Source organism: Coturnix japonica, chromosome 8 (genome assembly GCF_001577835.2).
Source record: "Coturnix japonica isolate 7356 chromosome 8, Coturnix japonica 2.1, whole genome shotgun sequence".
Taxonomy (NCBI): Eukaryota; Metazoa; Chordata; class Aves; order Galliformes; family Phasianidae; genus Coturnix; species Coturnix japonica.
Window position 1 is genome coordinate 19811131 of NC_029523.1, and position 25965 is coordinate 19837095.

At 41.6% G+C, this 25965-nt stretch overlaps 1 protein-coding gene across 2 annotated transcripts in view; it reads right to left on the minus strand.

The window, feature by feature from the left end:
- Positions 1–25965, minus strand: part of TRABD2B (TraB domain containing 2B) — a 241053-nt gene that overhangs the window by 87741 nt on the left and 127347 nt on the right. For both annotated transcript variants that reach the window (XM_015870485.1, XM_032446090.1), the window contains exons 3-4: positions 24244–24390; positions 10188–10362 (exon numbers count right to left, since the gene is read on the minus strand). In XM_015870485.1, the coding sequence (XP_015725971.1) occupies positions 10188–10362; positions 24244–24390 (322 nt within the window). The remainder of the gene's footprint in view (positions 1–10187; positions 10363–24243; positions 24391–25965) is intronic.

Sequence of the window (25965 nt, forward strand, 5' to 3'; positions counted from 1 at the left end):
GCTTAAAGCAAACAGTGAAGACCGAACACATGGTATGTCAAAACATTTTCTTTTGGTTTTGGCTGCCTGCACTGTACCTCACAAGAGGGATAACCCTACTGATGGATAGAACATGGTTCTGGTTTTTGTTGTTTTGTTTTGTTAAAAAAGAAACGCTTTCAGTCAGATGAATGATTGCACTTGCCCTAGGAGTGGCTTTCTTTCCCTGCTGAGGAATGATGGACAAGCTTGACCCTTCCATGTGTTCAAGTCCCTCTCTTCTGTGCAAATGAAGATGGAAAGTCTGCTTTGAGGGCTGAGTGTAACAGATGATCCCAAGAGAGAACAAAAGGGTTGGCCAGCCCCAGGCTTCAGTTACAATAGGCAGTGAGACTTGAAAACTGTTCACTGTTTGGTGTACAATGGGGAATAGAGTTCTCCCAATGACATAACAAGGATCCCAGCCTTGGGTGAGTTATCCAGTGCTGGTAGCAGCAGGCTTTTTCTGCCTCTCAAATACACACCAAGAAACACACACCAAGATGCTCTCCAAGAGAGGACACAAAGCACTCCTAGGTCAGCTTTCTACTTGCTCAGGAAAAACAAGACACTTCCATTGGCAGCAACAGAAATCATAACTCTGGTAGGTCTTAATACACAGAGCAGCTTTCTCAAGGTCAGATAGAGGTAAGGACAGGACACTGGATTCTTGACTCCTGCTCTCAGACTCCAACTAATCCCCTTTGTGTGAATGTCAGGCATTTGCTGGAGGTCAGTTTTCTAGGTTTCCCCTGTAGCCAGTGGAATGCTGTCTCTAGAGGGCAATTTCTTCCATCTAAAAATATGAATCTGAGATAAGTGGGAGGATTTCTTCTCCAGAGATTCACAGGTGGAAGGAATCTGATCATCTTACAAAGAAGATGCACTGAATTTTCAGATACCTATAGTTCAAGAGGGAGCGTCCCACCCTAACAATGACCACTGTTACCAAGATACCAGACAATCTCTAAGAATCTCAAGTTTAAAACATAGCTTAAGAACCAACCCTGGATTAACTTTTCTGCAACATCTGTATTTCACTATGGAAAGGTTTCAAGTACTGTCCCCATCACCATGCTTTCCCCACACCTTTGCCAAATGCGAAGTGACAACCACCTCCCTTTCTGATTAGCTAAGGATGCAAACCCGCTTGCTTTACAATTCATGGTTTAATCCTTTCTTTGTTTCTTAAATTTGTTCCTGATTGCCAATGAGCTGTTTGAGGTCTCAAGGGAATAACCTTCAAGTGCTCCTGAACTCTGCACACAGGAATGTCGCCCCAGGCTGCCTCTTGGACTGCTAAGAGTTTCTGATGCTCTTTTCACCCCTTCCTACTCAAGAACATTTTTGGGCATGGTTGATGGCGCATTTGGTCAATTAACAGCAGTGAGGCTGCACAGTTTGAGTGCCCACGAATCATTAGGTTTATAGAGTCCTGGAGCCAAGCCTAGGTCACATTTACAAATCTGCTACCTAATATTGCTCTGGCCTTGAGAGAATGAACACTTCATTAGAGTGCAACCCAGAGATAATACGTGGATCCTGAGATACTCCAGATAATTATTTTCTCTAAACATCATTGCTGTGTTCAAACCACACCGTGACTGATTAACATACTGCATTCAGCGTCCTCCTGCATGCAGATGAACCAACAAAGCTCAACTGCCTACAGAAACGTTTCACCTCCTCACCCCTTATGGATTTTTTGATGTCAAGTGAAAGTTCAGCTCATGTTTTGCTCTTTTAGTGATGGCACTACAGATTTTACCCTTTCTTCTATCCAATCGTCATGAAGCATGTAAGAACATATCTTAGAGACCCCTGTGTTATTTTCAGACAACAGACTAAAACTTTTCAAGGGTAAAAGACCTTCACACACACCTACATATACTCACTCACAAACTGTGATTGCTTAAGCCTCATTTCCTTAAGAAACCAGATTAAGAATAGCATTGATATCAATAGTCAAGTCTGTGTTTCTTTGGCAGATTTTTGTTACTTTTAAACCAATCCTCCCAGTGAGAGGTACTGCAAAATTTTCGGCTGGAACCAGACCAGATTGCAAAGTGATAAGAACCTCGCAGCAGTTTCACTATACCTCAGACACCTCAAGGAAAAACACAAAGTGAATGTCAATTCTGTAAAAATATTGAGGTCTGGTGCAGAGTTTCATACTGAGTTCACCCAGCGATAGCATGTGAGTCTCCAGCTACCTTCTGTGTATAAACACCATTGTCCTAAGTTTGCAAACCTCAGTATTTGAGGTATTTGCCATAATGAAGTACAGAACTACACTAAAAATAGTCACGTTCTGTGTTTTAGATATGTCACATAAGTTCCAGTCTTGCAACTGGATCGAAGACACATTCATATGGATTTCTGGCTATTCAACTGACTCGTCATTCTGACTGTTTCTCTGGAAGTACACAGGAGTAGCCTGGTAGCTCTGATGGCATTATCATTTTCTAGTTCACAGCTCTAGAGGTCTGCCAAGAGCAACAACTCCAGGGCTACATCCAAGCCAGTCACCTACGGACTTACAACAGCCACAGCTCCAGAGCTTCTACCAAAACACTACAGTGCATATGCACCAGTATTATCTGGTCTCATTAAGACCTTATATTTTTGAGTTTCATTATTAATCTTTTTAGAAACATCAGTGATTTCCATAGATTGGAGCTGCTTCTCATTCAGTCTCATTCAGCCCCATCAGTCTAGAGCGGACTCATGCTTCATTAAGTCTCTAATAAAGAGCAGAAATGAATCCAAGATTTGAACACAAACCCAACCTTCTTCCAATTTCAGATGGCAGCTTAACTGGGGTTTCTTGGGCTTCTGCCCACTTTAGTTGCCACCAAAGCAATTTTGTCCAACAGACCCTTGCTGCTTTCTCCATTGCAGCTATAAAATGGGTGAACAGTGGCAGAGTTTGTGTTTTGAGTACCTAAAGTTTATGACATCTCTTTGTGCTGGCTAGAACTCTAATTATTTCCCCTCTGCCTCTCTAAGTAACTCTATCTTCCTTTTACATTTCTGATACTTAAATATTTTTTTTGGGCAGACATATATTGCACACATTTTCTTGACACGTCTCTTGTGATCTACCAGAGAAAAACTACAATGGAAAAGGGATTTAATAGGCTTATAAAGAGAGAGGGCATTGATGTTTCCCAGCAATGCAAAAGTAACAGCTTAGCTTAGAGGACTGAAATGACAAATACACGTTGTCTCATCCAGGTGCATATGCCTGTCACCTTGCTGTCAGCCACAGAGCTACTGTTAATTCACTGAGAATAGGAACTGATCCTAAATCCATAAATCCTTTCTCAGCAAGTTTGCTTTGATGGTATTCCTGGCACAACCATGACCAAGAAATCCTGGAACTCTCTCAAGAACGCCCAGTTTAATGAGATTTCCAGTCCCAGTTTCCATACCAGTAAAAATTCTCCAGAAATCCCCATAATTTACAACTAGGCTTTTTAAAGCTTTTACTTTTGTATCTTCTCAAGATACATCTCTAGCCAACAACTGTGCCCTGTCTTTACAATCCATCAACATCACCAATCCTTCCTCCGTGTGCACAGTCCTTCTGTAACTTGCCCCTAAAATGAGCAAGAAGCACCTTGAAGCTACAGAATCCCATCAGCACAAACAGTAGAAGCTGGCTCCTCACTGACCAATTCCTCCTACAGCACCTTCTCCAGCAGTCCGATGCTCTGACAGAAGAGCTGTAGGGGTACAGCAGTTCCTGGGGATTCCCTGCTCCTCTGTGTGAGGTACAAACCCAGACAGGAGGTGCAGAAGCAGGGAAGATGATCCCACGTGAATCACTACGAGGGATTTGTGCTAACATGTCGGGTTCTAGATTTAAGCATGGTTGAGAAGCCAGATTTCCTTCTGCTTCGGGAAAAACCACATAGCTGGCACTACATTTGAGCTCAGTAACATCTTAATCACTGCAGGAAGCACAAATTTATCCCAGCTGAGTTGAGATCCTTGGACATTTTGCAATCTGTATCCTGTCTGCATTTTCACACTAGCAACCCTCAGAAATCTCAGCGGTAGAGGAACACTGCCAATGTGGGGTTCTCCATATAGCCTTTTTAGAGTCTTGCTAACAACACTGTTAGATCTGGTTGGGAGTTTTCTGAGGAGTCAGTTTTGGGATGGAAAATGATGAATTGTCTGGCATCCATATTTCGGTTTCAACACTCCTGTTACAAAATCTCGTTATATGGGACCTCCGCTGGTCTCCTGAGAGCTTACAGGGTGGCCTGCAGATTCACTACAAGCTCTTACATGTTCTTCCCTCCAACCCCCAGCACATCTCACCCCAACTTTAAGTCCATTCTGGTTCAGCAGTGTTTAAGCCTGGGTGTAAATCTCTCATGACTATTTGCAGTTTCAAAAAGAGAGTTTCCTGAATTACATCTACATTTCTACATTTCAGATTTTGAGGAGCAACACAGTGAGGGTACAGCCAAAATCTCTATATTTTAGGACAGCAGGGGCCAATATAGCTTTCTTTTCTTTGACAAGAGGCAGGCAGAATTAGAGTTGCACAGTAGAACTTGGCACAGATGTTACGATAAAGATGATATGAAAATGTCAGCGACCCAGAAGAGCTGACATTAATGTATGCATTTCTTTAAATCAAAATCCTACTGTCTGCAGGCAAATTTGAAGGTTAGGACTTATGGCTGAAACCTACTTCAGCAGAGCAACAATGAGTGGTCAGGCAGAACTCCTTGATGAGCACAATGAAGCCTCTATTGGACCAGAGGGAGCAGAGGGCTTGTCCAGCTTCGCTCAGTAGTTTAGGCTGTAACAACCAAGCAAAGAGCACGGGAATCTGTTCTTTCACTTGCTTTGTCTCCTACCTTTTCTAGTACATGTGAGAGCAGCCTCAAGCTCTCACCATTGCACATGCTGTTCTGTGTTTCTACGATTAACATCTTGGTATGCAACAGGAGTTTGTCAGATCAGAATTACAGAAATGAGCCCTCACAATGGCACTTCCCCTTTCACAATAAGTTAGCAGAGTCAGGCTTATTTTGGCTTCTCCACCTCAGGTTCTCTCTGTGCCGACTTAAGCTTCAGGTGAAAAGAAAACATTCAGAGGCTTCCAAACCTCCATATGATACAACATCAGCGTACGTAAAGTTCCGCTGGGATTTTTTTTAAAGGCCTACAGGCTGGATTTGCACTTGGAACAAGCTGTTCCCTAGTGGTGTAACTCCTGATTTACAACCGAGTGTCTGAAAAGAGAATCAGACCCTGCCTGTTCAATGCAGACTTTTAAGAAATTCAATTACATGGGTTTGGTCAAAGTTATCATGCGAGAGTATTTTTAAAAGCAAAGTGATTCTTTACCTTAAAAACTATATTAGTCCATACACAAAAACAGGCCAACGTCACTGTAGGTATCTGGATACCCAAATAAACACAACAAAAGGAATTCTAGCATCTGCAAACCGTTAATTCACCCCTTTTCTTCTCTTTTGTAGGCTTGCCAAGTTCAATCTCCCAGTCGCCAACTTCTTGCTCCACTGAGACAACCGGAGAGCTACACCAGTGATGTCAGCAGCAACACTAATCAGTGCTGGACCAGGATGTCTGACCCTGGGGAGAAAGTCTCTTTATATCCCAGCCCACAAGCGTGCTATTTTTTTCCCCCTCCCTCCTCCATTCTACTGAGGACCCAAGAGGAAGAATAGAAAGGGCAGAACTGCATAACTTATGAAAAAAGGAGTACCTTATTTCTCATGCAAGGCTGTTTGTTCCCAAATAGCACAACAGTGGGGGTAACTATGAGCCCAATCTGCACACAATATTTTATTAGTGGGGAGTGCAAAACACCCATTTGCATATTCGACATCTTTAAATCCCCAGTCCTCAGCATGCAGCTGGATGTCAGCCTCAAGGCATTTCCTTCCTGAAAAAACACTTTTGAGTATCATATGTGAACCTGGATGCCAGATCTTGTGGCAGGTGCTAATAGCTTTCACAAAGGCCCTCTCAGTGGTTCATGTTGAAGCTGCGTGTAGCATCCATGGCTTTACTCCCCTTCCCAAAGTACTCAACACAACTGCTGTTTCCAGTAACAAAGATTCCCACCTCCTGCCATCTTTCCTCCCACCCAAATTTAACAGTCATCTCCCACCTCAGTTAGGGCCTTCATCTTTATTTATTTAAATAAACTTTAAAAAGGTAAATATTCAGGACAGTTACATCATCAGTAGCTGTCTATGCAGATTCTCTTCAGTTTATGGAGAAAATCAAGCACATTTCAGTGGTGAATCAGACCAAATATGACCTCACCCACCTTGGAGATATCTGTTGCTCTGAACTATAGAAGGTGATAGGTAAATGTTCCTGCCTTTGGTATCTTCTGTAACTATAATGAGATGTGTTGAAATTCCGATTGGGAATCCTCTTTGGAGAGCAGTGAGAAAGCTGGAGCAGAGGACTATGAACAGGTTTTATATTCTCCCTTTGCTCTCACATCCTTCAGAGAGGCTTGGCATCTACCAGCATATGAAAACAGCCACAGCACTTGTAAATCTCTTCCAAGTCACAGGTAACATTTAATATTCTGACCAGAGAGTCTGCAAAACCTTCTGCATATACTATATGGAGCACTATTATTAACAGTTTAGTTTAGGACAACTTGAGTCATTACTGATGATGCTGGCTGAGAAAAAAACATATCAGTCAGGGAGGAATGCATCATTTCTGAGCAGAAAAAATCAAAATCACCCTGCAATTGGAATGAAAAGAAAATCAGACCATGCCTGCTTTAATGGCAGAATGCAGCCTTCTACAAAAGAGCATCCCAGGAATTTCAACCTAATCTCAGCCACTCATGCCTAGAACTGAACAGTAGAGGCCTGACTGTATCAGGTGGTGAGCCGTGGCAAAACACACTGACTTCACTGGGAGCTGTGGTCACCCACATGGCTGCATCATCTCACTGCACTGCAGATGGAGGGGCTGCCCACAGCTGGAAGAATGCATCCTTCCCTCCACCGTAGCACTGAGCCCCATAGACAGTTCCATCCCCACCCTGCTGCGAGAGACACTATGGTGCTTATATTTCAGCACAGCAAAAATAACTTTTCTTTTAAATTTTAATTAACCAGAAAAACCATTCTAAAGCCTACTGACTTGGCTGCTAATAAGCTTGAACTGGAGCAGCATCTGAATTTCTGAAGCAATAAATCCAGCACTGAGTTACTAAACTGACAGCTCTCATAAAAGAAAGAAAGAAACGCAACTAAGTAAAACATCCTAAGGAAATTATCCTTCAAATTAACTGCAGACATAAATTTATCCATCTGTTATCATATGTGTTACTTGAAAATTATTTGCCCATAAAAATGAAATAAACCAGAGTGATTTTTTTCTTAAACATTGACTTCATGTGTATAGTCTTGGTTGCCAAAATATTAACTCTTTTTAACAGCCCGTGTGCTCTTGGCTGCGTCTCTGTTTCTTGACTGCAAATGGGCCTTTATTAATCACATGGATATGTCAGAGCTGAGGCGCTTCAGTGTTACTATGGATCGATAACACCTAACAATACATGATGGATTTTCAAAACAAAGAACAAGCAAAAACTTCTGTACTTTTTCCCCCCCAAGTGCTCCATTTAACAGCTTTTATTCATTCAGAGAGAAAGATTAACATGGCTCGTACCTGAAAAATATCATTCAACCACACAAACACTAATCATACTCTAGCAGAGAAACCCCATTTATTGTGAATACAGGCATGGTGAGATTTCCACATTAAGCCTGAATATGGTACGCCCTGGCAGGAAAAGAATGACTGTAAAGGAAGGAGTTAGAGTTGTGCCCCATCTTACCCAAATCCTGTATTTGTCTTGGAGAGGATAAAGAAATGAAGATTGAAAGGATAAATGGCCATTTTCATTTATGTGCTTTATAAAGAAATACATTGGAAGTTTGAGTGGTTCCAATGCATTTAACGTATGAGTAACACTACAGGAAGGTAGGAGAGGGAACCTATTGAGGTCTATTTCTTATTTAAAAATGTAAAATCAGGATACTGAAAAGCTTAATTTATAACTAGGACTTTTGTTTTAGTATTTCTGAATCTTTTCGATAAAATAAAAACAGTCCATTCCTCTTTGTGGATCTGAAAACTCTTCACATGTCAACTTGCTTCAATACATCCCCCCCCACTGCTCCTCCAACCCAAGGCCTTGTGTGACTGCATCATGCTCAGCTGCAGGCCTGACACATTGAACTAACACTGCTTGTGATGCAGCAGTACTCACTGTATAACAGGGGGGAAAAAATAACCCAGAGAAGTGAGAAGGAATTAATAGTGTGAGGAAGGCCTGCAGGCTTTAGCAAGGAAGACCAAAGGGATACTAGAACAAAAGCACCCAAAACAAAAAGCTTTCCTCAGCGTCTCTCCTGCTCTGGTTTTCAATAAATCCTGCCCTGTCCTGTTAAGAGTCAGAGCCGGGGAAAAGAAACCATCCAGTGACAAAGACTTCCACAACAAAGCCAGAAATGTGCAGCAAAAGTTGAAATGAGCCTTGATTTTTACAAGGCAGCTTTCACACTTGTAGCTGCCCAGGTGCCCTGAGTAGATGCACTCAGCTACAGGTGTGTGTGTGTATGGGGGGAGGGGATTGGGGAAAGCCCAAACCTTCCATCCATAGCAAAGGCTTTCTAAGGAGAGCCATTTATTTATATTTCTGTTACCAGTATACACCAATAGCTGCAAGGGTTAGGATCTTTCCAGTCCAAGATCCTGCTGTAAGCCAGTCTACAGATGCAAGCACAGAGGAGGGCAAGAGAACAACAGTGCCATCTATCCTCCAGGCTTCAGTAACTACCTGCTTTAGGGGCTTCCTGAACTGGAAATTACATTAGAGCCACCACATTCAGTAATCTCTGACAAACCCAGCTCCTTTGCTTAGACAATTATTACTATTTTCTTCTTAAATTAATCACTATCCAACTATGAGCCACAGATCTGTATTTTCCTACTGTAAAAAACTTAAGATAAAATAGAGCAAAATTCCTCAAACTAAGTATCAGGAAAGCCTGAGATTAAATAGGCTTGGGAAAATGCAGTCTGGATATGCTCCAAAAAAAACAAATAAAATAAAAAAAAAAATCAATAAATAAAGTTGCATCTGTATTAAATCCTGCAGCCTTTAATCAAAATTCCCACCAAAGCAAGTAGTGAAAGGCAAGTCATTGCCAAAGTTCATAGCGAGAGCCATGGGATGAGAAGCAAAGTTCTGTCAAAGATGAGAAATGGTTAGCAAGATGGAATGGGAAGAGCAGATCAGTTCTTAGCACAGAAACCTCAAACTGCCTTGAAGTCAGGGCAGCTTGAAGAACCACTAAGCCACTGCTCAGGATTCTGCTGAAAGGAGGCCTGAGTAGTTATTATTTATGCTCTTATAACACAGAAATATTAATATTGTTGTGAAGGCAAAATAATTAACAGAGAAAGGAGAGCTGCACATACTGCTGCAGAAGTACTACAAGTATCTTTGTTCTGCAGGCTTCATGGAGACAGCTAGAACATGCAGAAGGACATATCACATTTCCTTAATGGTATGAAATACTGGTATTTAGCTACACACGTAACTCATGCACTCACACAAGGTCCAGAGACATGCAGTCTATGGAGACGTACCACCAAGGCAGCAAATTCAGCCAATTAGAAAACGCACAAAAGTCCCAAGGTCTGAAACCCCAGGGCAGGATCCCAGCCCACAAACAAGTCCCTTACCACAGTAAGACTTGTGTTCCCACAGCCTCACCCACTCTTGCAGATTCAAAGACCCTTCAAAAGTACATCGTATGCTCACTACCACAAACACAACCACAACACAAGTGTAATGTGAGAAATTAAGAATGCAGTGGCTTGAGAAACATTAACAACTTTGTGTTTCTACTGGGACAACCCAATGAAAAGCACAGGAGCAGCCAAATCACAACCTTTCTGAGCAAGATTCATTTCCTACACAGCAGGTTTACACAAACAAAAGCCTTTCTGCTTTAAGGGTAAATCCCCTAGACAAAGCTTCCTGCAGTACCAGAGAGAGAACCCCAAAGCATTCAAATCATTTTACTTCCAACCGCAACATCCAAACAAAAGAGAATTTCACACCATACCTGCTCCGAAGGCAAAGAAGAAGCTCTTATCTCTGTTCTCCCGTAACAGCGCCATCACCCTCTTGCCCATTCTCTCATTCCTCTTGTAGATGAGCTCCTGCCTGAAGTAGCTGTCTATCTCCTGGGCTGTTACTTGCTCGTGGGGTGGAAGCGTAGTGTTGATGAAGTTTGGGACCTGCAATGGAGAGACCGAGGCTCAGCTGGAGGCACCTGCCTCTAATAGGCTCATTAAAAGGACAGCTGTAAACAGTTAAGTACTCTCAGAAACACTGGAGGTTGTAATCCAGCATTACTTAAACCACCTGTGCATCACTGAAAAAAACTCACCACAGTATGCAAGCTTGTTCTATAATCTTTAATTCTACAACAAAACAAACCACCCAGCAAACAAAAGCTTGGCCAACATGTGCTTTTTTTGTAGTGTAATTGGCTCCTGTCTGTATTATGGGAAGGGTACAGCAGAGTACAACTTTTACTAAAGGGAATATTTTGGTTTTCCTCTGTTCCTTCAGCAACCTGAGTTTTTAAGTGCCACACCTGAGCAATTGACCACAACCTCCTCTCTACTTGTCCAACCTTGTTTATTGCCTAATTCATGCCTGAACAACTCTGCAATACATTCTCAGCCACTGTGGTCATGACCTTGAGTAAGGACTGTGAGGTTTGGCTTGTATATGCTGCTTTTTAATAATCCAAACAGTTAAACAATTAAGAAAGGTCAGCAAATCCAAAAGCAGGAAGATGTAAACAGGATAAAACCCCTTACCTCTCTCTCTGCTTTAGATCTCACTACAGAAGACCATGAACTGCACTGCATAAAATCCCTGAAATATTCCTGACATTTTGAGGGAGAAAAAGGGAATTTCACACCAGCTGCTCCTCCAGTCCCCCTTTTTTTGGAAGGAGTGATGTTTATGCGCAAAGAGGAATGGTGAAAACCCAAAGGATAGTTTGGATTGTTTCACTAAGAGGAGCAAGCCCATGAAAGGACTGAGACCCAAGATGTAAAGAGCAGCCACGCCACAAGTCTGATTACTGGGACAGGTGAGCTGTTTTGATGCAGCAGCCTGGAGAATGTGCAGTGTGCTACAGTGGGTAGTGTTTGATGGCTGCTCCCAGGACCCCTCACCTTTGATGATTTCCTCTGCCTTGCCACTGGAAAGCTGCTTAAGCTGTGAAACCCAAAGTCAGATTTCCCAGTCCCCAGGTAAAAGTAAAGCTGCCAGGATTTCCAGCATTAATCTGAGTCAATGGTAATGGTATTGCATGCACAGCCCATAAGGGGAACATCCTTCAAGCAGCGTGCTGAAACACTTGATGCAGCAGCTCTGTTGCTTTAATTCTTCCTCTGGTTTTCCACTACAGATTCCTGAACTCATTTTCTTAAAACCTGCCTTTAGTCTTCTTTTTTTCCAGCTCACCTCTTACCCTCCCACTTGGCCACATGATTTTACCACAACAATTTCTGCCTCTTCCCACATTCTTCATTCATATCATCTCTCTAAAAGCTTTCAGCAAGTCTTAGCAAGAGAACTCATTTTCATCATCCCAGTGGCTCTCCTTAAGGCTTTTCCACTGCAGCCCCAGCTGTGTCAGGGGCACTAGGCAGCTGAGGTTTCTTGCCATGAGCTTATTCAGGACAGACCAAGGCCTCGCTGTGGTTTTGCAACAACTTATGAGAGCAACCTGCTCCTGCCTGATTCAGGAGCTGCAGTGTTCATGGACAGAATGGCTTTAAGCAGCCCACCCAGTGGACATCTCCACTACAGGAAGTTTGGAGCCCAAGCACGAGGGTTTTGTTCAGACCTTAACCAAAAGGGTCACACGGCTCCATCACTTGCAGTCCTACATCCACACTCAATTCACAGCTTCCCCTCCTTATTTAACCTAAAGCACAGTCCACAAAATCCAGCCAGTTCCTCACTTTCTTTTTCCTTTCCCCCCCCCTTCTCTTTTCCCTCTGTGGGAAAGAGTTTACTAAGGACAGAGAGATAAATTTCAGACCAAGGACTGGATTTTGTCAGCGTTTCTCATACTTGTCCAAAGAACGAGATGAAAGGAGGCATTACCCCTATAGGCACATCACCAGCTACAGATCCCTCTGCACCTTGTGCATTCCTGTGTTTCTAATGATTGCTCAATCACTGACAAAAAAAATACAGCGTGTGTGTATGTTTGCATGTGTGTGTGTGGCAGAGGCTGGAAGATAAATGATTGAAGTAAGTACAGCCGTACACAGTAGTGCAGCCACACTCTGAGCTACGACACTGGCCCCATTAATCAGAGCTGCTCCTCCTTATATTGCAGCTCCTTTCCATGGTCGGTGACATACACCATGCGTGGCTTCAAGAAGGCAGCTGCTCCTGTTGATTTAAGAAACCCTTTGGATTCCTAACTAGCAGACAGGGATCAGGAAGTCAAGAAACAGTTGCATGCAATTAGGAAGCTGTTAACCACAGTTGGGATTAAATGGTTTGGGGTTTTTTTGGAGGGGGGAAAAGAAGAACACACATCACGTGGGGTATGCTCCCTTTCCAGTGGATACACATTAAAACACAGGTTTTGTGTACAGTCTCTGCAAGCAGTGCTGTTTTTTGAGAAACCAAATCATATAATCTATAGTATTATATATACTATATTATTAACACAAATATTTCCCATGAAAACTCAATAATATATTTCAGACAGAGGTATTTAAAAGAAAGAACAATTTGGTTGAATCAGCTATAATTCTGCCTTTCTTATTCATATTCACCTAGGACTATGGCTCTATGCCTCTATGGTTATTACAGCTAGTATAGCTGGACTCCAAATCCAGTCATTAGGTGCTGCCCTTGGTATCTTTAGGTACACTCTGCATTTCTTTATCTAGTTCTTTAAGTGAGAGGACATGAGAACTAAATGAAGTCAAGACCCAGAACCACCCATCCCCTCCAGTCTGTGCAGTTTTACTTGAGTCAGTATCCCTGATGGAATAGATGTGTGGGTAAAGCTTTGCACACACATCCGAGCTCACAGTGCTGTGGGATGTGGGTCATAATTCTTCACCTTTGAAGTCAGTAGGAGCTTCAGGAAGAAGAAAGAGGAAGGGTTGTGGAGTGGTTATGACACTACCCTGAAAAAATTGTTCTGTTCCCATGGGCAATACAAATCTTTTGCATGATCACAAGCTTGTCATTTGGATTTAGACCTTCAAAGCAAACTCGGCACTTAACCTCCACTAAATATCTTTGAAGCATTTGGCATTATTCCTCCTGTCTCTCAAAATCCCATCTATAAAATGGGGACAGCAAGACCCTCTGACTTGAGAACAGATGTTATGTAGAAGGCACTGGCTGATTCTTGTAGACAAGACCCCAAGGAAGATCCAAAGTCAAAGACGATGCTTAGCAGTAACCTCTCTTCCCTCTGATACTTTGTGGAAGGAGGCTGGGATTCTGCTGCAGTCATTAATGTAAGAGCTAACAATGCACTTCGCCTCAGAAGAAAATTCATCAGCCACATCTCAAGATGTATGTTATGCTGTCAGCTTTGTCTATAGAAACAGAGAGAAAGGGGAAAAAACGGAGAAAAAAAAAAAAGAGAAAAGGAAGAAAAAAGAGAAAAGTAAAATGTTTTGGTGCAGAGTCTTTCATCAGAGTTAAGGCGTACTGCCAAATGTCAGCTGAAACTTCATAAACACTGGATGATATTTAAGTATATTTTCTTGTTTACTAATTTTGTAGTATTTGTACAAACTTTTCAGGGCAAAGGCAAAATGCCAGAACTGCGAATATCATCCTAAAACTAATAAGCACATACAATAAGTACGTATAAGCACCACCATCTTTGGTTAAGACTTCTTCCCTTGCTATGGAGCCTACAGCTCTAAATTCATTCCAGTATGAAATCACAGTGCCACTGTTCCTACCACTATATGTTACATCTCTGACCATTTCCCACTCCTCTGATAACCTTTTTTGGCCTCATTCTGTTCCTGTGATCCCAGCCTGCTCCTGGAATGTGTTCAAATAATAGCACAGTGTTAACAAAACATCGCTATCATGATATCAAAATAAATGGCTAACATTGCCTGTGTGGACAGAGGTCCACTGTGATTTCTCTCTTTTGCAGTCAGGCACCAGTAGTACCCCAGACATCAAAGCCCAGTGTGTAACTTGGTTTTATCTAAGACACGTCATCAGTGAATATTAACTCACCTAAAACCTTTCTGACACCATCTTCCTCTGCCTTGGTCACTCATCTTCTCTTGAAGCCCCTCACACCCTGTATCCAGGGAGCTGACATCTTAGGGCTTTCCTGCCTCACATCAGGTGCAACATTAAAGCTGCAAAAAGCCACACATGCCATACCATACCTAATCCTTGCAGGAAGATTGCTTAATAATAATGCCTTGTGTCACTCTCTCCCCATATAAATAGAGGAAATACAAGGAGACTTGCTTAAAGTCATAAAGGGAGATTATGAGAAGGCAATGTTGTTCATCAGCTTCTCAGATTTCACACAAAACCCATCCATCCATCCCTTACAGGATAAAACTTCCATGCTAGTAATCCTTATCTCCAGTCACTAAACCAACCACAATATTTTTACGTGATATTTATTACACATTATCTAATGAGCTGCCTAGTTTATGAGCTTCATGTGGGCAGGGGCCAGAAGACAAGGAAGGATTTCCTCTGTACCACACAGGCCAGGAGCTTTTATATGGTCTAGAAATCAGTGCACAAGATAAGAATCTCCAGAGCTGACAGCACCACTTATGTGGGCTTCCAGAGAGCCAAAGCAGCATAAAGACACCCACTGGCACCTCTGACAAACAACACAGCCCTAAATTCACACCAGCACTTCTTGGGTCAGTGGCTGACATCTGAACGCCAGTTATCACCCGTTTATGAAGGGAGGATACCTGCCTGTTAACCAGCCTTGACAGGGCATTGTGGTTTTTATTGCAGTGCTGCAAAGTATACGGCTCTGGACTCGGAAGACACCTGTTCCTCTCTGATTTATGAACCCTTCTAGCATCTGGGAGAGCAGTATCCACTTACTGCAGCCTCTGACGCAAAGAATTCAAATGCTGCTACGTGAATGGGCTGCAAGGATAAGCATCGCCATGAGGAGGCTGTGGCTGCTGGAGTGACAACCGCTGCTGCTGGCTGGGCTGGTTTCCTGCAGCAGCTCCGAGTTTCCATCCCAATGGAAACCTTTAGGGTCAAGAAAAGCAGTGAGTGCATTTGGTCAATGACATTTAGCACAAAGACAGCAACTGCCCAGAAGATGCACTTTGAGCTTATTCTGTAGGATGGAATCCAGGAGGGAGCTCTGTAAAACTATTAAAGTTGTTATTAGCCCATCCTTCAATCCCTACTGCTTTTAGGTGATAATTTCTTTTTATTAAGCATCCAAATTGGAAATCGTCTATTAGAAACACGAGTAGACTTAGATTTTCAGAATAAGTCCTATGTGTCTTTTCCCAGTTGCAAACATCTACTCACAGTGAGTGTTAGAGCACATTATACGAACTTCCAGCACATTTAAGGAGGACGAGGCTAGCATAGGCATGTCATTTAGTTGATTTTGTGCTGCTAAAACATGGTATTTTTTCTTCAGAAGCGCACTCCAACACCAAACTAACCACTACATTCCCAATCTGCGCTTGTCCCATTTTCTTCTCATCCATTGTGCAGAACGCTGAGCAGTTCTCAAGTGGCAACTCTCTGCAGCCAGAGAGAGGCTTGGAAATTCTGAGAACAGGTCAAAGAGCAGTCACACTTTTCCCACTCACACCTCCCCACCCTCCTGCTCCCCTGCTTCAGGAACCACTCATGAACTTCTCTGAGGTTTGGGCTAGCTCAGCATTTCCACTACAGGAATGGATTTTCCATTGCGCCCCTTGGCTTGGAGAGAGCCTGTAGTGTCCCAGACCTCTGAAAGAAGGAAACAGAGCTGAGAAACTGTGAGAAGGGGCTGCAACCTCCCCCCTCAACAGAAAGTTGGTGTTGCAGCTGAATGGAGAGAGGCTTCACAAACCCTAATTATTTTCTGGCTCAGATTCATTACTACTTGGACACATTTGTGCACTTTTCATCAGCATTTCTGCTCAGTCCTCCCTAAGCCGTACTCTTGCAGGGCTGCATTGCACCAGTTGCCTGGCTGTTGCAGTTGCATTGCAGTTCATGCTGGCAAGCATTCTATAGTTGGCCTACCTGATTACAAGCTACGTTGAGTACCTCTGAGGACAGAAGGGCAATTTGAGTGTAAAAATGAAGTCCTTAGAGTTTTACATTAGCTAGCTCAGCTCCGTGAGCCACTGGAGCATCTAAATCCATTAACAGAGGAAAATTATGAATAGAAAAAGACAGAGGAAAAAAATAGCCTGAAAGCTATTTAGAACTCTTTAAAGATAGCATATGATATTAAAAAACATTAAAAAACAAATAAATAAATAAATAAAAATCTGTAGGTGAAACAAATACTTCAGGAGTCATTGCTGGCATGACCCAACTCCTGAAGCCCAGCACCAGAATCCCTTCAGCCATCAGCCCCAAATCCTGCTGTTCCAGCTGTTCTCCCAGGTGGCATCCAAGGGCAGTCATAGGCCCTACCTGGCACCACATGCTGCTCTGGGGCATTTGGGTGGAAGGAAAGCATATTTCAAAGAAAGAAAGAAAAAGAGAGAGAAAGAAAAAAAGAAAAAGAGAAGAAAAAGTGAAGAGAGAAGGAGGAAGAAATTGGAAAAAAATGAGATAAGGGGAAAAAATAAAATAAAGAAAGAAAGGGAAAAAATGAGAAAATGAAAAAGAAAGGGAAAAATGGGGGAAAAAAAGAAAAAAAAATATAAAAAAGGAATAATGGGAGAAGAGTCACAGGAATGGCTTCTGCATCTCACAAACAGCTTGGGGGGTGATCCTTCTATTCTCGTTAAAAAGATCCCTGAGAAGTCATGACCTCGCTGTATGTTTTCTATTTGTTTTCCCAAACCAGTGAAATAGTTGCTTTCCAAGCACTTGAGAAGAAGAAATAAGTAAATAAAACTAAAAGCGTACCACCAGCCCCTCCCCCAAGGCTTCCTTCTTCCCCACTCCATCCCAACCCTGTCCCTGCTCCCCTTGGTAGCCATGCCAAAATATGCAGCTGGCCTCTCTATCTGAATGAATGTTTTGATTAAAGAAGCCTTAGCAGAACACAGACAGAACAATGATCTGCAAGCTTCACCCAGCTATGCAGTGTATATTTAGGACCAGATTACAGGGACCTGTTCACTAATTGAATGAGGATGACAAGCCTGCAGTGTATGCTAATATAGGTTTTGGTTTCAGCGGGGAGCATAAATCTTAACTACACATTGATGACTCCTGCCCCATTTAAAAGCTCAATTTAACACTGGGATTTCTTTTTGAGGCCAGCTTTCATGAGCTTGCAAACATATGGAAAAGTTCAAGTTTTGCTATTTCCCTTCCAAACGCTTTATTTCCTTTAACAAAGAATATATATATTTTCTGTTCTGACACTAAAACCATCACCTATTATATTGCCATGACACCCAAACAAAGATACTGATCAAAAGGCAAAACGGGGCAATAAAGTAAGAAAAAAAATGGGCCAAAGGGTTTATTTGGGGGATTGGTTTTTCACAGCACTGAAATTCTTTTTCCAAAGGTATTTTTCATTTAGTTTTCTGTTGCACAGTGGGAGAACAGCTGGTCAGTAGCGGGTACAAACTCAGCTCAGGGCTCTTCCATGGGCTTCTGGTTCAGTCAGGTGACAATGGAAGCCTGAAAGCTTACATGAAGTTTGCCACCTGCTTTTAGGCTTATAGTCACCATCAAAAAGCAAAACCAGCTTACTCTGGAGAACCTGATCTACAGTGTTCCCTATTCAGTCATGAGCGTTAATAGCATCAGAGCAAGAAATGTTGTGTCAAGGAGTACCTCCAACCATCAACATTCAGAACACCAGTGAATACCTGTGCTGTCAAGTCAACAAGGACAATCAAATTGCTGATCCTTCTGTCTTCCCTCTTTGTCTTAATGAGGGAACAAACACATCCTCTAGACAAAACACAAAGGGAGACGAAGCATTTTCCATATTCAACTCACAAGATACTGTTCAAAAAACCAACAAGTCTTTCTCGTTTCTCTTGAACAGGTCTTTCCAAGAAACACTTCATAAACCAGCACTTTGAAAAGAAGGGATAGTAATTGCTTTATAGCAAACATACAGCAATGCACACAAAGCAGCATGCTACTACCTTGAACTCCAAATGTTTTTCCCAACCACTGTTTCATTCTCTTTTATAGTTTATTCCCTTACTAATAAACACAGTTAGTCAACAACCCTCAAATATTTTTCATATAAATCAGTTATTTTCTGTATGTTTCTTTTCTAAGCCTTCAAAAGAAAAAACTTTGCCTCTCAGTGTCTTGTTCCAATCTTTCTCCTACTTTCTCTCCCTCTCCCATCACCTTCTCCATTGAAACTCTTAAGTGGAAAGGAGGAACTTCCAAGTTAAGACAATGCTAAAAGCAGATTCATCATGAAAATTTACAGGCAAGAGCCTATTTTCAAAACTTGCAGCAGGAAAATTATCTGGAAGTGTTCCAGATAACTCACCAAAAAAAGAAAAATCATCTCTGCAGAGATTTCCCCAGCACTGTCATCAACAAGTAGACCTTCTCAGTTTGGGTCTGTAACCAATTTTGTGATACACGTGAGCCAAAATATAATATTGCTCCAATCTGGAATCCTGTTCTGACATAATAGGAAAATTAGACTCTGAAAGTTTTGGCTGCCCTTGTGGGTTGTTGTTTTTTGTGTTTTTTTGTTGTTTTTTAACTTCCAACTGCTCACAAAGCTGTGACTCAGGTGCAAGTGGAAAGAACGTGTGACCCTACCACAGCTGATCAGCAGCTCTTCTGAACTCAGGGAAAGCAACATCTCTCCAGAAGCACCCAGGAGGTGGGAGGCTTGTGCTGGGGCACAAGCAGCTCTGAACATGTCATCAGATGCCAGGGGAACATCGAGCCTGCCGTGGATTTAAATAATAACATGGAGGCATGGAAGCGCTAATGATGGCTTGCTGGGACTCAGAAACCCTCGAGAGCAGTTCGCTCTGTGCCCGGGACACTCTTGCACTTGCTTTGCTGGAAAGCCTATAATCACTTTCCCTGGAAGGACGAGAGTCTGTGCCTGTTTGTCTGCACTTTGTTACAGCTGAAAACGATAAGGTGCTTCCAAAGTGTTGTGTTACAATAGCTGTGCCTTCAGTTTAAGGATTTATCTTCCTTTGCTCTAGATAAAACTCCATTCCTTGAACAAATTAGGTCTGCTTATCATTCAACGCTCTACCTAATGGTTTCAGCTGTGTGTTTCTGCATTTATTGAAGCTGGGGCATTCCACGGATAGTTCTCATTGATTTGAGAAGTGAGCCAGAAATCCAGTCATATTTTATCCAAAACAAGAATGGGGCAAACTAATGACATAATTAGAATTATCAGAACTCTTAAATCTTAAAGGACAGGTTTAAATGCAGGATGATAACATTTTTAAAGGGGTATAAAACACAACCTGTTTATAAACAGCAAATGCATTGAGAAGCAATGAGCTGAACCTTTTCTTCTTTAGTGTAGGGAATCTGACTACTGACATGCTGTTAGTGTACAGATCTCTAATGCTGTGTTATCAGGATCACTCTGAGTATTTCAAAAGCTATTTGACCATGAATCCTTCAGTCAAAATTATGGCTGAAAAACAAGAGCTAGAGATCACAGGTATAGTTTTTGAATAGGGTTAAAGGAAAAAAGAAAAACAAATGAAAAATATTATACTACATAAAGAGCACAAAGGAATACACAGAAACACAGAAACAGCAAATTCCACACTGGCAAAGATAAATCTGCTGCACAGAACTGTCCTTAAAAATCTGAAGATCTCAAAACCCATCACTGGAAGTACAGGTACAGGATACACTCAAGCCCTACATATATCAGTTCAATGCTCTACATATATCTGTTCAACATATTTAAACGAAGACCTCGACATCAGATTTAGGGAACAAAAGACAAGAGAAATCGTTCTGTACCGCACTTCTTGCTCACCGCAGCTTCATGTTATTAGGGACTTTTTAAACTATCTTAGGTAAGAAAAAGTGTTCTTTGGAGGTAGACCATTTTCTAATTTTGCGCTAACAGATTTTTTAAATTATTATTACTTTTGCATTTTAATACACCTACTGATCTTAATTCCTTTGTAAGAACTTTAGATAACACAGAAGCTAAAGCTGCTGATCTAATCCAAAGCCTCTCTGCTTGTAGCATATGTTTTTCAAAAGCATAGAAAGAAACTAAGATTTCTCTGGTGGAAAAAGTTTGAAGAAAGCAACATAAACCTCTCCTGCCCTTAACTTAAAGTGTATTTTCTTCTCAGCATTGTGTTGACTTTCTGCCCAGAAACTCCAGCCTAAGTCTCTTGATTGAACAAGTCACAAGAGAATCGTGCATTTCCAGAAGGCTGTCCAAGCAGGAGAGATGCTCTGTACACTGCTTTACTTTAGGTCATAGTCTAACTGAATAAACTCAGCCTCTTAAAGTTTTATTAAGTTTGAATAAGGATTTATATGTTCAGAAGAATGGTGCTTGGAAACAAAATGTAAAAGGAAGAAGAAAAATAAAAAGAAGCAAAGAAAGAGAAAGGAATGAGGAATGTTATATAACCAAAGGAAAGCAGAAGTGTTTTCTGCTTTCACTGCACTTAATTAAAATTTAAAAGGAATATAAAGTAAAAAGAACCTCAACACTGAAACCAAGGAGGAATGGTTTAGTGCTTGAGTGTCCTTGGTGTCCATTGCTCTGGGACAGGAGCTGTCCTCTGCGCTGGTGCCTAAGCTCCTGGATTTGGTCTATGAAATGCCCTCTTCCCACACTTCTCCTCCTGGCACTGTCCTTTCTGCACCCTGCACAGGCACAGACTGCCCTCTCCTCCCAAATGCCACAGAAACTGTCAAGATCAATGCTGGGAAAACACAGATCTTCCAAAGCTCTCTCTAAGCAACATTGAGGAGGCTCAAGAAAGTCATCCCTAACACAGAAAGTCAGCACTTTTCTATTTCTATTTCTGTTCCTTCTTCCTGCTCCAAGATGAGTTCTGCTGCAAAGACATCTCAGCTTCTTGCAGCCAGCTTCTGGAGATGCTCCATCTCCCAAGATTCATGGTAGGGGAATTGAGGAAGTTCTTACACATATACCTTTGTCCCTTCAAGGGCCCCAGGTGCAATGTTGGAATTTTCCAGCTGCTCTTCTGGCACATTCCAATTACTTCAACCAATGGCTCCCAAATGAAGCAACTAATGGACAGGCTGCCCTTTATTCTGCAGCTCTGTGATATTCAGTTTTCCTGCACTTGTAGGATTATCATTTTTCATCATATCTGATGAGGAGTGTAATACACTCACAGTCAGTGATGAATCTCTGTGCTTAGATTTAGTTGTTCACAGGAAAGATCCCATGGGCAATACTTCATGTTTAATATTTAAGCCAGGCTAATCAAATTTGATAACCAAATAGACTCCCCATGGCAGGGATGCCATCCTTACCAGAAACACACAGAATAAACTCTGGAAGTACCATTGGCAGATGTTAATTGAATAGAGAGTTTATGTTGGGCTTTAGTTCTCTATTTTGTACTGCTTGCAATTAAAAATAAATGATATAAATCTGGCTTATAAAAACACTAGCAAACAAAAAACCTCTTTACTTGAATTAAGAGCAACAGCCCATAAGAGGAATATACTCCTCAACATTTAGAGTTCTGGAGGGACTAGTATACATATAGGGATTTTAATTTTCCATGGCCTCTAAGTGTTATAATCTCTATCAACTGTGTGCACTCTGAGCCCATGACTAGCACTATTGCTTTAACTCCCATTGGCTGTTGGCTTCTTTCTTCTTTAACATTGTTTTTAAACCCATGCTGATTCAAGAATTTGCAGGAATAAAAAAGCTTTTACAGCATCTCAAGCCTAAAACACAGGTCTGTTATAGGACAAAGTGTCAACAGATCACAGACGTCTGTGAGTCAGTGCAGTGTGAACAGCAGTAACTTGCCTCAGGGACACAGGCACAGAAGACAGCTGGCAAAATTACCCTTGTTGGCCATTAAAAGATGACACAAGGCATTCATATGTCAGGTCTGTCTTTGTGATTTTACGACCAGTGTTTGTTTATTTGCATCCATGACAAATATACATCACTGCACCTCATGAGAATTACTTCTGTAAGGTTACCTTGTACTTATCTTGTGTTCTTACCTGCAAGTTGTCTTCTCAAGGACCCTCTAGAGTCTCGAGCTTTCTACCTTTTTCAACACGCACACTACATCTTTAGAAATATATTCTGAACAGAGTTGGTTTCTCCCTTTGCTTTTTAGTGCAAGACTGCCCAGGAAGAACAGTTCTAGCAGCTCTGTTGCTACACAAATATCTGTTTTACTACTACTCCCTTAACAACACCTTTCAGGTCCTGCTTTGTAATGCTAAAAAACTGTTTCACTCTGTAAGACTACAAGAATGAAGATATTTGATCCCATTCGTTACCATTAAGCACCCTTCCTACAATTCAAGAACACAACCAGATAGGGGAACAGAGGAGATTTATCTACGTTTATCTACATTTTCTCTACATTTATCTACCGTTTAAGAACTTCCAACTGTCCAAGCTGATACTGAGGTTAGTTCTGTGACAGATTGCTTGGAAAAGGTGCAATGGAAGTATTTTATGTTTCTACCTAGAACTTCTAGAAGCAGCATACAAGACCTCTACAAAAAAAAAACATGTTGTAGAGAGTGGCTACCTTGCAGACTGGAGCCATCCTTACTTTCTCAACTCCTTATCTAGTGAAAAACTAGTGACCCACAGAGCCCTGTGCAACTCAGGATAACAATGGCAACATAAGAAGCCCTGCTCACCTGATCTCAGTTCTCTCTTGAGATCATACAGCTATTCTTGATTTTTACATCTTAATGGTAAGCCGCTATCACTATTTAATGGACTTTCACTGGCAAAGTGTATGAAATGCTTAGGCTGGCAAAGCATATAAAGGTCCCCTACAAAAAAGTCACTACATCTGAGACAGCAATCTGGGAACATTTATCAAATAAATAAAGAGATGAGGTAAGAGATGGTATCCACAGACCGAGTTTCCCAAGAATTAATGGGGAAGAAGAAAGAGGAACCCATATATCAAATGAGAATCTCCAAGTATGCCATAAACTATCAAACCAGTCTGGAAAGCAGATTTCTGCTCCATTGAGTCTTTAATAGCATTGGATAACTAAGATAAACAGAGACGGAAGGGCTGTCTGAGACACATACAAAATTATTGAATTATGACATGTTTGAGAAGTTATTTACTTTACAGAGTATTTACATAAGGTTCACTTCCTCTTCAAACATAAGCTCAAATATTACAAAGATTTTCTTCCCCCTTAATGAGGAGACCACATTCAACAGTTCCACAAATGTCCATAATTAACGTTTTTAAGGCACGTTCCTAGGAAGGTTTTTCAGGCAGCCACTTCCCCAGAGCCAAAGCAATACCTAGGGAACCCCAGACTCTCAGTATGTAGATGAGACACACATGGAGAAGAAAACATGGGGCATCAAAAGGAAGAGGAAAAAGAAGAAAAGGGGTAGAAAGTGATGACCGTGAGACTGGAGTTTTACTTTCTGCTGAGCTATAGGCACCTGACAGGCCTTATGCCAAGCTCCTAACCTCTCTGTGCCTCTATTCATCAGCTGAATTACACCCTTTTTTTGTCATATGAGACCTGTAGGATGCAGTGCTGAGGGAATCTATGTATGTGATTACCTGGTAGAAACAGATGCTGAGCATTTTAAAGAATACAGTGTATTCATTAAGTCACTATATCCAGCATAGAAATTTTAGATCAGGAACTTTGGTAAGAGAACACTTCTTGTTTTTGTAAGAGAAAGTGCCATCTCTTTTAAAACAAACAATTTGTTCTCAGCTAGCGGGCTGATACGCAACATTTCTGCTTACCTGGGAAGTGTCATGATTGAATATAACAGCATTCAGGTCTCCACAGTTATAATGTTTGATGAGATCTTCAGTGGTGTATGGGGCCTGCAAACTGCCTGCTCGGAGACTTTCATGCTGGAGCAGAGTTTGGTTTAGTGCAAACAGCACCTGTAGAAATGCAAACAAGAAGAATGGAAGTAGAGTTAATCATATTAAGTATCAAAGAAGCACAGTGTACAAAGCCAAATGACTCAAAAAACTCACACACATATGCAGTTCACTGACCCATCTTGGCCCACAACAATAAGGGCTGATCGTCAGATATTTACAACCGGAAGGGAATTCTGCCCTTCTCTAGTAGGAGTCCTTATTATAGGACCCTCGTTATTCCTCATAAAATCTAACTTCACAACACAGCCCCTGCAGAGGAAATGGTCTGAGAGCTTTCGGGCTGTCTGTTCAGACAACTTGTCTGTGTGGGAGACACTGGAATTAGAATTAGGAAGCTTGCATTTCCTTTGCCTATTTCCTGACAGCTATCTTAAATCCAAAGCCCAAACAAAATCAGAAGATTTTCAATAAAAATCATAATCTTCCAAACTTAGGAATTTTTTATTATGGGGACATTCTGCATTCTTTAAAACCAGAAACTTGAGGTAATTCACTGTCGGACTCCCTCCCTTTGTCTTTCCTCTTCACCTATGCTGTTGCAAAACAGAGATACTGAATTGTGGCACTGTTACTAGACACAGTACTCCCTATGAGTCCTCATGAGGGCAGTGTAGAGGAGGAAGAGAACCTCCCTTGACCCATTGGCCACATTCATTTTAATACGCCCCAGGATACCACTGGCCTTCTAGACCACTGCTGGCTTATGGTCATCCCATTGTCCACTTGGACACACTTGCACAGAGAAAACAGAATCACTCTTCAATATTTACATTTGCATACCCCCAGAATGTCCTTGGTGATGATGAAAGCTTCTCACATTTATAACAACAGTGCCCTCCCCAACCCAAGTTATCATCTCAACTCTTGGGTAAGCAACATATGCTGAGTGCCAGCTGGCCCAGCCATGGCTGCAGTCTCTGATACATATCCTTACTCACATGCCTAACTTTAAGCAACTGAACTGACTTTAAGCATTAGATCCCAAAGGAGTTTAAAATTAATGATGTACCGGTGCCTCTGCAACTTGGAAGCCTCTATTTGTTTACAAACACAGTTTCCACTGAAGTTGATCTGAAGGAAGGGAAACTGTCAACTGAATTTACTGCTGTAAAACCTCAGGTATATAGCAAATATAATCCGGGGGAAAAAAAAAAAAAGAAAAAAAAAAAAAGAATGTAAAGGAATAAGAAAATAAAAGTATCTCCAGGGCAATAACAGCCTCTTAATACAAAGCTGTTAGATGTTCACTAACACACACACACACGTTCCGGTTGAGGGAAAGAAAACGTTCTCTTTTAATTTACTTTTTAAAACTATCAAGATGGTCTTTCAAATGAACCTGCTCTGCCTCCACCCCACAACTGGTTGCCTCTAAAGATCCAGGCCTAAGAGATTTCCTCGCTCGGATCTAAGGGTCTCTTCGGGCTTTTCTACAAAGAGCTCTATCTTTCCCAGGACTGTAGCATAAAACTAAGCATCTTCCTAACTTGGTCTTCCTGTAATCTAAAAAATCTGCAAAAAATACAGTTTAAAAACTTCTAACCTTTGAAGGATCTGAGCGTTCTCCTTTTT